A 12,285-nucleotide genomic window follows, 5' to 3' on the forward strand; every position below is an offset into this window, starting at 1 on the left:
TGGACATGACCATGATGTAGCCTCATTATTGTTGAACTTACAAAAAAAAAAAAAAATGACTGAAGTGTACCATTTGTCGATTCAAAGGAAGATAATAAATGGTAAATCAATTTGTATCAAAAGTTCTGAACATAGGTAGATTTCATTAGATTTTATCAAGCAAGATCAACAAATATCAATAAATTGTTTGACAACAATTAGTTTGACAACAATGAGTTTGACATTGCAACCATTAGTCCATATAATACTACCATCGAAACTTACAAATAAAGACAAAATCTTTGCATCTTAACAATAGTTAACTAAGATGTCATTTAATTCCAGTCAAACACAATGCCACATTATGCCTACTAAGTTAATATCCCATAAGTATCTTGCTCAACATAAGTTCAATGACAATAACTTTGACCTTATAACATAAATATTATATAAAAAATGTCATCATTTAATGTTAAATAAATAAATATAAAAACTTTTCTTGTTATCATTCTCTTCAATATCAATTCTATATATATCTCTTAATTATTATAAAATATTTAATTATAACCATTAAAAAATCAATAAAGGAAAAAAATTACCCATTATATATACTCTTAATTATTATAAAATATTTAATTGTAACATTTAAAAAATCAATAAAGAAAAAAGTTTGAACAAATATTTATATAACTTATTTCACAATTTTCAATAATAATATAACTTATTTCACAATTTTATTATTATTGAAAGTCCAGTCTTACAACACAACACATTGATGTTTTATTTAAACTAAATCGCAATAAACACTAGCTATGCAACTTTATTAATTACTTTATATAAAACAAATAAATGTAACACTAATTCAAAATTCTAATACAAATGAGATGGTAGGCGTGGCGTGGCAATTGCTTCCAAGGGGACTGCCTTCTGGAGCGCCAGTCCAAACTTCTCGCTCATGTCTAACTCCTCCGCACGCGTCCCCTTGGGCGGTGCCCATTCAAACGAGTGGATAAGCGACCCCAACGTCAAATGAACTATCCGACTTGCCAATGGAAGCCCCACGCATATTCTCGTGCCTGCCCCGAACGGTATCAGCTCGAAGTGTTTTCCTTTGTAATCCACCTTACCACATATCTCATCATCGATAAACCTCTCTGGCATGAAATTTAATGGCTCTTTCCAGATCTTAGGGTCCCTTCCCATCCCCCACACATTCACCAGTACTCGGCTGTGTTTGGGTATCACGAATTCCGCGATTTCACAATCGCTGTCTGCTCTGTGCGGGACGAGCAGAGGACCTGCCGGGTGCAATCGGAACACTTCTTTCACCACTGCGCGGAGATAAGGGAGACGCTCGGTATCACTTTCTTCCATCCTACGGTTGAGACCAACAACCTCTTCCAGCTCGGCTTGGGCTCGTTTCAATTTCCCAGGATTGCGAATGAGTTCTGCCATAGCCCACTCTATTGTCTCCGCGGTCGTATCACTTCCAGCCACAAAGATATCCTGCAAAAGGAATTATAAATCAGACTCTGTTTATTAGGGTTTTCATGATTCAATAGGCTTTCTGTGTGTATAATAGCAACAAGAGATGGTGAAATACTTACGTTTAAGTAACCCCTAATGTCAATGAGAGTAAATTCATCGTTTCTCATGTCGAGCAGAACGTCCAAGAGATCCTTCTCACTATCATCACTTCTGTGGCTGTTTTTGCTCCTCTTTGCCAGGCGATCCTCTATGAATTTATCCATAACATCATATGACTTTTTCCTGCAGATTACCGTATTACGATACACACCCTGTAGATCCAAGAACCGAAGACACGGGAAATAGTCGGCCAAATTGGGAGCTGTGAGTAGCACCATCATTTTCGAAATAGCTTCTTTCAGATCTTCAGATGCTCGTAAATTAGAATCGAACATGTCTTTACCAAAGGCCATGTTGCCTATCAGATTAAACGCGGAGTGAAATGCAATGTGTCCGATATTCACACACTCTGATCCCTTCCGGGAGTCTTCAAAAATCTGATGAACCGTTCGATGTGCTTGATCTCTTCTGAGATCTTGCAGAGCTTCCAGCCGCTTTACAGAGAAGAGTTCAGTGTTGGATATGCGTCTGAGCCTAAGCCAGCGAGATCCATATTGGCATAAAAGAAATGAGTGCTTGTGGTGAGAAAGAGCTTTGCCTGCTTGAGGGACAATTCGGCCTGCAAAGATGTGGCCATGGGTTTTGAGAACTTCCTTTGCCATGTCGGGAGAGGAGACCACCACAGTGGTTTTCATTCCGAGGGAGAGAGACATGAGAGGGCCGTATTTGGAGGCCAGGCGGAACAGAGATTCGTGGGGATTTTTACCCAACTGAAACAGATTTCCCACAATTGGCCATCCCGGAGGCCCGGGAGGAAGCCTGCAGTATGTCTTTCTTTTGCACACGTCCAAGACAAAGTATATGATGGCGGAAGTGATCCCCAGCAGAGAATAGAATAATAAGCTTCCAATATCCATTGACAAGGATTACATGCAAACGGGGCAGGCCACTGTGTAGAACAGAGAAGAGAGATACACGTACTTGCGTATAGCCGTTCTTTCCTATAGATCGTGGAGGTAAGGCAACGCAGTCTACTTATAAGAAACCTTTTTATAAAAATACTTACGTGTCCACGAACGAAATTTAGGTTGGATTAATAGCGTGGGGCTGCGCTGTAGATCACGCTATCTGTGTATCGTCCACAGGTTCAGCTATATCTTGACCCAGTGTATTAATGGAGATATTATATATTATAGGATTGGTATATATTAACAATGGAGATGGAGATATAGTTCTAGAAATATTGATTTTCTATATTCTAGGGTCAAATAACGTGACAGAGTTCTTTCATTGTATTAATGGAGATGGAGATATAGTTCTAGAAATATTGATTTTCTATATTCTAGGGTCAAATAACGTGACAGAGTTCTTTATTTTACCTATACTATATTCTAGGGTCAAATAACGTGACAGAGTTCTTTATTTTACGTATACTATATGCTAAATTATATTTTCTATATTCTAGGGTAAACTAACCTGACAGAGTTCTTTATCTTTACCTATACTATAGGCTAAGTTAACTTATGTGTTGTTTAATTTATAAGTTGGTTTGTGGTTCATTTATATGATTTAATAATCCCATCAAATCTCAAAATCGAAATTGAGGATCCCAGGGTCTTGGCTAAGTTTGTGTGGTATTTAATTTATAAGTTGGTTTGTGGTTGATTTATATGGGTTTAATAATCCCATCAAATCTCAAAATCAAAATTGAGGATCCCAGGGTCAAATATCATAAAGAGGAATTGAAGGGGGAGAAAATCGTGGGGGTTATGCGGTCTCAAAGATGCTTAAGGTCGTCGATTAAAAGGTCGTCAATTAATTCGAAAGTTCAGGGAATCCTAGAGCATCCTAGGGAATCCTAGGACAAAAGTGTTACACTTACAGTGACATAAAAATAACTTTCAATATGGTACACTAATAGCTTTTTAATATTTGCGCCGAAGGTGTTTCCAAGGGGAGGTTACTCGCCCAACTTTAGGGGTCTGCCATATCGACTTGCAGCCAACCATCCCGATCCCGATGGTAAATTCAAGTGATGGCTGCAGGCCCTGCCACTAAACTCAGGGCACAACCATGAAAACAAACCTCTCAAAAACGTCAAAATCCCGGAGACAAGAGAAACATCGAAAGAAAATGACTGAACTTGAACAGCCATGTGATTTCCTTGGAATATACAAAGATATTTACAATAAATTCAACGCATGGACATGGAAAATGTACCTGTCTATTTATTTTTATTAAATGGGCTTTTAATAATTCAAATGTATGGCTGAGAGAGGAGAAATATATATAAAAATGAGGAGAAATATATATAGAAATGCATGGAAGTTCCACTTACCCTAAACGTGATATAACAAAGAAAATTGAACCCATCCTCTTGACAGATAACCAAGAGCCAAAAGCTTGGCAAAACTTTCAACCAACTGGACTACCCATCATGGTAACTCCAAGTGGCTTAAGCTAGTAAATTTGTAGGAAAATGTCTCAACCGGCTGAATTCAATTTTTTTTTACTATGACGTTTATCGTTGGTTGTTTACCTAAATTTACTTCGGTGCTGATTATTGGTAAGTGCCGTCTTTGATCATTGTAATAGAATTTTTGTAAACTACATGTGTATCACACTTGACTGCTCGTCCTCTGATCATATAGAACGGTTTCCTCAACCCAAGCAAATCCTCGCATTAAACCAGACTTGAACCAGAGTTGCTCTGTATTGCAAAGACCATGTTTCTAAATCTCAGAGAGATATTATAAATGTTTTAAAGTGGAAAACTTCCGTTTTGTTTTGGGTTTCTTACAATTTTTTGCATATCCACAGAGACTTGGTTTCAGATGTCACCCAAACAAGGTCACACTACGGCTGTAGTCAATCCTGAAGAGTGGTGTCCGTGAGAATTGCATTAGGTGTTCAAAGGAGCGTGGACATCATCTATAAAGGACCCTCCACCCCAACTGTATATTCAGCTAACGTTGACCTGTTATCGACTAACACCATTGCTCCAATTATGTGAATCTAATGTCAGAATGGAGGGAGCCGTTGTTCCAAGACGGTTTTTCTTTTCAGTTTTTTAATCAGTAAGAAGTGAAAGCTCGTCTTTAAAACTAATTATATATTATATTTATGCGAAGACATCTGGCTAATATGAACATGAAAATTTTCAGTTGCTACATCTACTTGTATGATTGTATTTTTGGTGCCTCAAGTGCACATATTCGTATTAAATTTGGTTTTGGAAAACCGCTAATAATCCTATAATCTTGTTGTTTGCTAAGGCCTGAACATATTTGAAACCAACTTGAGATGAATCACGTGTGTAAGGACTCTTAAACATATTTATCAGCTTGCAAAGGCGTTTTTGATTGATACATGTTAAAGTAAAAGTCCCCGTTTGTTTATAAATTGAATCATTGATTGAAGTAATTGGCGCTACAATTTTCAATTGCACGTTGCTAAAAAGACGTTGCCAAATAGTTCTTGATGTCACAATTCTGGAACTCATGATTCTTGAAGCTGAGGTTAAAGTTTCCAAGGGCATAATTTCTAAGCTCATAGTTCTTGAGGCCACAATTACTAACGTTATGAGATTGAAGTTCGTGAGGTTACGGATCCAGAGGTCATAGTTTTTAACGTCGAAGTGCTTGTGGTCTCAGTGTCCTGGGTCATAGTTCTGTAGGCCAAGGTTATAGTTCTTCATAGTGCCCTGGGTCATAGTTCTGTAGGCCAAGGTTATAGTTCTTCACCCCCTAATGTCATGGTTACGGGATGGACTGGACATGGTTGTGCGTTGGGGTTATGACGACATGCAGAGATTGGCGTAATGCATTAAATGGCCATTCAACCTTCATGCGTGCTCCCTATTGTCCCTTGTTTCATGGTAATTTCACTTGATGTGTCAATGCCCTCTTAAAGGGATTCCATTTAATAATTTGAAATAGACAAAATCTAGCATTAATCGCATGGTAAAACACTATAATTAGAAGCTTTTCTATTATTATTTTATGCATGTTTCAACCATAAAAACTCACTTGCATACCCTAAGGCTTGCATGCCTAATAGATAACCTTGTTCCTTTATTGATCCATCATTGGAAGATTATTTTTTCTAGTTGTTATATCACATTATAAACCATATCATTGAAGATATTTCAAATCCTAACATATAACAACTCACTAGTCTATTTAAGAGGCCTAAGGATAGAGTACTTGAACGTGGTAAAGAGTATCTTAGCCTTCTAGGCTCCACTAGTACCTTATTCCAATCATTCCACTTGGATATAGTGAATAATACTCATAATTGGGTTGGAATTGTGACCTTGGCCTCAAGAATTACCCCTTAGGAGTTGTGACCTCAAAAAATTTGACCTCAGCCTCGAGAACTTCTCAAGGTCATAATTCTAGAGGTTAGATATCCTAGGGTTAGGCCAAAGTTTCCTAAGTCACAACTCCATAATTGTTACATCAGTCACAGTTCCTAGGTCACAGGTCCTGAGGTTACAATTTTGGAACTATGACTTAGGGAAGTGTGGCCTCTATAATTTTGGCCTGGGAATCATTACATTGATCACAACTCATATGTCATAGCTCCAAATGTCAGAGTTCCTTAGGTCACAGTTCCCAAGGCACAGTGCTTTGATGTCACAATTATGGAATTGTGACCTTGGGAGCTATAACCTTTGGAAATGTTACCTCTAAAACCATTACATCGTTCACGATTCCCTAGGCCATAGTTCCACGGGTCACAATTGTAGAGATCACAATTGCAAAGGTCATAGTTCCAAAGGTCATAATTGCAAAAAATCGAGGAATTGTGACTCTAGCACTTGGAACTATGGCCTAATGAACTGTGATTGATGTAATGGTTTTAGAGGTCATAGTTCCAATGGTCATAGTGTTGGAGAATCCACTAGGGAAACTATTTAAAACCAATTATCCTTATCCTTAATAATTTCTTATCAATGTAAGTTGTTCTTTATTAGATCTTTTTCATCAAAAATTATTTAGAGCAAAAATCATAAAAGACAGTGGCACAAAATATAGGTTCCAAGCCAAGGAAAAACCCCTCCAAGGGGAAAACCCAGAAATAATCTCTTATCTTCTTATACAATCAGTTGAAATGAGAATTACAAGACCCCAATACCAAAGTCAAGACCTCCTCCAAGCACCAAGTTAGCCCTCTTTCAAAGCCCTTCAAAGAAGTCAAAGTCAACAAGAGTCAAACCTTATTCAAACTTGCTCCGAACTCAAATTTTGGTCTCCAATTTTAGAACTTCAAACCTGCAGTGACTTCAGAAAACTTGGCCTGCAATTCTCGGCCCCTTGTGGAAGAACAAAAACCCTAATTTCACACATGTAGGAGAAATCAAGCCTAAGATCAGATTTTTCTTCTTTCTCTTTGACTTCTTCTTGCTTCCTTGACCTTCGCTCGTATTGCTTCATATTTCTTACTTAAGATCTAAATGGTGTATATGTTAAAAAATGAGTTGAAGTCTCATATATATAACCTTTGGAAATGTTACCTCTAAAACCATTACATCATTCACGATTCCCTAGGCCATAGTTCCCCGGGTCACAATTGTAGAGGTCAAAATTGCAAAGGTCATAGTTGCAAAAAATCAAGGAACTGTCGCTCTAGCACTTAGAATTATGGCCTAATGAATTGTGATCGATGTAATGGTTCTATAGGTCATAGTTCCAATGGTCATAGTGTTGGAGAATCCACTGGGGAAATTATTTAAACCAATTATCCTTACCCTTAATAATTTCTTATGAACTTAAGTTGTTCTTTATTATATCTTTTTCATCAAAAATTATTTAGAGCAAAAATCATAAAAGACAATGGCACAAAATATAGGTTCCAAGCCAGGGAAAAACCCCTCCAAGGGGAAAACCCATAAATAATCTCCTCTTCTTATACAATCAGTTCAAACGAGAATTCCAAGACACCAAGGCCAAAGTCAATACCTCCTCCAAGCACCAAGTTAGCCCTCTTTCAAAGCCCTCCAAAGAAGTCAAAGTCAACAAGAGTCAAACTTTATTCAAACTTGCTCCGAACTCAAATTTTGGCCTCCAATTTTAGAACTTCAAACCTACAGTGACTTTAGAAAACTTGACCTGCAATTCTCGGCCCCTTGTAGCAGAACAAAAACCCTAATTTTGCACATGTAGGAGAAATCAAGCTTACGATCAAATTTTTCTTCTTTCTCTTTGACTTCTTCTTGCTTCCTTGACCTTCGCTCTTATTGCTTTTCTTACTTAAGATCTAAATGGTGTATATGTTAAAAAATGAGTTGAAGTCTCCTTATATATATAACCTTTGGAAATGTTACCTCTAAAACCGTTACATCGTTCATGATTCCTTAGGTCATAGTTCCCCGCATCACAATTGTAGAGGTCACAATTGCAAAGGTCATAGTTCCAAAGGTCATAGTTGCAGAAAATTGAGGAATTGTGACTCTAGCTCTTGGAACTATGGCCTAATGAACTGTGATCAATGTAATGGTTCTAGAGGTCATAGTTCCAATGGCCATAGTGTTGGAGAATCCAGTAGGGAAATTATTTAAACCAATTATCCTTATCCTTAATAATTTATTATGAATTTAAGTTGTTCTTTATTATATCTTTTTCATCAAAAATTATTTAGAGCAAAAATAATAAAATACAATGGCACAAAATATAGGTTCCAAGTGAGGGAAAAACCCCTCCAAGGGAAAAACCCAGAAATAATCTCTTCTCTTCTTATACAATCAGTTCAAATGAGAATTCCAAGACCCCAAGACCAAAGTCAAGACCTCCTCCAAGCACCAAGTTAGCCCTCTTTCAAAGCCCTTCAAAGAAGTCAAAGTCAACAAGAGTCAAACCTTATTCAAACTTGCTCCAAACTCAAGTTTTGGCCTCCAATTTAGAATTTCAAACGTGTAGTGACTTCAGAAAACTTGGCCTACAATTTTTGGCCCCTTGTAGCAAAACAAAAACCCTAATTTCGCACATGTAGGAGAAATCAAGCCTAAGATCAAATTTTTCTTCTTTCTCTTTGACTTCTTCTTGCTTCCTTGACCTTCGCTCTTATTGCTTCGTCTTTCTTACTTAAGATCTAAATGGTGTATATGTTAAAAAATGAGTTGAAGTCTCCTTATATATATAACCTTTGGAAATGTTACCTCTAAAACCATTACATCGTTCATGATTCCCTAGGCCATAGTTCCCCGGGTCACAATTGTAGAGGTCACAATTGCAAAGGTCATAGTTCCAAAGGTCATAGTTGCAGAAAATCGAGGAACTGTGATTCTAGCACTTGGAACTATGGCCTAATGAACTGTGATCGATGTAATGGTTCTAGAGGTCATAGTTCCAATGGTCATAGTGTTGGAGAATCCACTAGGGAAACTATTTAAACCAATTATCCTTACCCTTAATAATTTCTTATGAACTTAAGTTGTTCTTTATTAGAACATTTTCATCCAAAATTATTTAGAGAAAAAATCATAAAAGAAAGTGGCACAAAATATAGGTTCCAAGCCAGGGAAAAACCCCTGCAAGGGGAAAACCGAGAAATAATATCTTCTCTTCTTATACAATCAGTTCAAATGAGAATTCCAAGACCCCAAGACCAAAGTCAAGACCTCCTCCAAGCACCAAGTTAGCCCTCTTTCAAAGCCCTTCAAAGAATTCAAAGTCAACAAGAGTCAAACCTTATTCAAACTTGCTCCGAACTCAAATTTTGGCCTCCAATTTAGAAAATATTATCATTGTTATCTTGTTATTTTATGTATTTATTGAAAATTATCAACATTATTTTGATGGAGAATTATTATGTATGATGATATTACTATCTTTGGATGGATGTTGTAAATTTACTTTAAAATAATGATATTCACAAAATATTTTGATCTGATAATCGCACGTGAATATTAATTTATTTGATTAAATATGTCGAGGATATTATTAGTATTATCTTGTTACTTTATATATGTGTTTAAAATTGTCTTTTTTTTTATAGAGAATCATTATGTATGATGATATTACTATTTTTGGATGTAATATTGTGAATTTACCTTGGAATAATGATACCTGCGATAGGTGTTGATTTAGTTGTCATATATGTATATTGAAAATTGTCAATTATTTTTTGATGGAGAATTGTTATATATGATGATACTGTTATCTTTTTTATGAACATTGTTAATTACCCTTAAATTTGTTTACAAACATTAAATTATCAATTTAAATTGTGATATCTTCCTAAATGATATTTAGAAACTGTAATACATTTCACTATGTAATTGAAATTAATAAAATGAACCCAATAAGTGTGTCATAAATGGAAAGAAAATTACACTCTAAACAAGAAGCCAAAAGCAGATGTAACCATGGATGAAAAATTGGGAGTAGAATTGGTTGTTAGACTAGCCATCAAAACAAGATGCAAACAATCACACAAAAAGGGTTTTAAAGTAGAATTAAAAAGGGTGCAACACTAGATACAAAGAAGGGAACAAAATAGGGCATACAAAAGGATACCAAATTGGGCGCAAACAAGGATGCAAAAATGGACACCAAAATGAGGATGCAAAGAATGGTGTAAACTTAGGATGAAAAATTGGGCCAAAAAAGGATGTAAAAAAGACACAAAACTAAATGGGACTAAAAAAGGGTGAAACCAAGGACGCCATATTAGATGCCAAAAATTATGCATAAGTAGATGTAAATTAAAAATCAAACCTAGGTGCAAAATGAGATGAAAATGTGGACAAAAAATGTGGCTAAAAAAAGAGATACAAATTTGGATGCCAAAAAGGATGCAAAATTAGACACCAAAAAGGATGCAAAATTGGACATAAAAAATGGTGCAAAAATGGGCATAAAAATGACTCGAGTTTGGATGAAAATTGAGATGCACCATTGGATATAAAATGAGGTGAAAAAAATGATGTAAAACTTGGTGCAATAATAAATGCAAAAGTAGACGAAAAAATGGCTCAAAATTGAACGTAACATTAGACACAAAATGGGATAAAGGTGGACACAACACATGGCTCAACATAGGATGCAAATTTGGATGCTAAAAAGGATGAAAAACTAGATGCAAGAAATGGTGTTAAAATGATACTAAATTGGATGCAACAAATTATGCAAAATATGGTCCAAATAGGATGCAAAAAAGGGAGACAAATCAAACAAAAAAGTGGATGCAAAATTTGGTGCTAAATCATATTCAACATATGGTGCAAAATTGGATGCAAAAAATGGTGCAAAAAAGGGCACAAAAAATGGTACAAAAATAGATGTAAAAATAAGTACAAAATTAGAAGCAAAAAATGGCATAAGACAAGATGTAAAAACTGGCATAAACTGGATGCAAAAAAAGACACTAAATTGGATGCAAAATATGGTGTAAAACTTGATGAAAATTACAACACAAAACTAGAAGCAAAGAATGGCACAAATTGGGAAGTAAAAAATGATGTAAAAATAGATGCAAAAATTAGCACAAAACTAGAAGCAAAACCTGTTGTAAAACCAAATGCAAATCTTGGTCCAAAATATGATGCAAAATTTGGCATAAAAAAGGATGTAAACTTTGGTGCAAAAAAGGATTCTTTAAAAATTATACAATAGATCTTGATTTAACGCTAGGTTGCTCATCTCAACTAAGAAAAGATGCACTAAAATCTAGGGCTAAATCTATCGCAAATTACTTGTTTAGTTGTAGTGTTTCGAAATCTACAAGACCTCGTCCATTCCTGGACTTCAACCCAATATTCCTCTGCAAAATTACCTATAAACAAATTTCAAAGGTGATTGTGAGATGTATAACAAACACTTTCTTCTTCCCTTGAGAGATTTGATCCCTCTTGGCACTTGATAGATCTGGATTTAAGATTGATCTAGGCTGGTAAATATGAAAAGAAAAAGGATGACATAACATTGAGTAGATAAGGTTGTCAACTAAATTTATTAATTTGATATTTGGAATTTGGAATGATCCTTTACAGGTCGGTAATTTGACATTTCAATTAAATCAGGCGGCTAGAACTGAGGCACTGAAGATTTATCCATGAAGTCCACACATATGGTTCTCAAGAGAATCGAGGTTATACCGACAATGTCAAGTTGTACTTATTCATTTGTGTGTGTTCCTTGGTTTTCTATCTTCTGCTATGTCTCGTCTAGACTTTGAGTATGAATTTACTTTTTCACGCTCTTACAAATTATCGTCCTCATCTTTCTGGAATTTTTCCTCACCCTTCAGATGGGTTTTTCTTATTTTTTGTTACCCTTTTTCTCACTATTATTTGGGAGTGTACCTGCTCATGTTTTAGCTTATTTTGCATCAGTGTGTGTTATAACATGGTTGACCTCCCTTGTTACCCTGTGGCCACCACCCTCCCACTGCTCTGGGTGTTTCTGGTGCACATTCTAAACACCATTCTCTGTGTTGCTCTATTTCAGGTGTTTTTGTAAAGGGTGTCCTCAGGCCAAAGGGTGTTTCTCTTGCCTTAGGGCTCCTTGGGGTCGGATGTTTAAGAGTTTTCATTGTTGTGGTGGTGGTAGCATGCAGTGGCTTTGTGGTTGTTGTTGGCTGAGATGCATCTTATGATGGCTTTGATGTTTTTGGATGTGTGCTTCCTGTTGTTGAAGAGGTCCTCTTTTGGTTTACGGGCTCTGTTGTTTTGGTTATGTTGGCATGTGGTATTTTCCTATCCCTCTTACAGTTTTT

The 12,285-nt window shown here is 36.2% G+C and overlaps 1 protein-coding gene across 1 annotated transcript; it reads right to left on the reverse strand.

The window, feature by feature from the left end:
* Window positions 1-731: 731 nt before the first annotated feature.
* On the reverse strand, window positions 732-2,490 carry LOC149231993 (cytochrome P450 76T24-like). The gene is made up of 2 exons (XM_089376409.1): window positions 1,587-2,490; window positions 732-1,485 (listed from the first exon to the last, which is right to left on the reverse strand). Exons 1-2 carry the CDS (start codon window positions 2,481-2,483, stop codon window positions 850-852), a joined length of 1,533 nt encoding a protein of 510 aa, XP_089232535.1. The 5' UTR covers window positions 2,484-2,490; the 3' UTR covers window positions 732-849.
* Window positions 2,491-12,285: the final 9,795 nt, after the last annotated feature.

This window comes from Pinus tabuliformis, chromosome J (assembly GCF_031772625.1).
Source record: "Pinus tabuliformis cultivar Carrire ecotype Pingquan chromosome J, CPIR1, whole genome shotgun sequence".
Lineage (NCBI taxonomy): Eukaryota > Viridiplantae > Streptophyta > Pinopsida > Pinales > Pinaceae > Pinus > Pinus tabuliformis.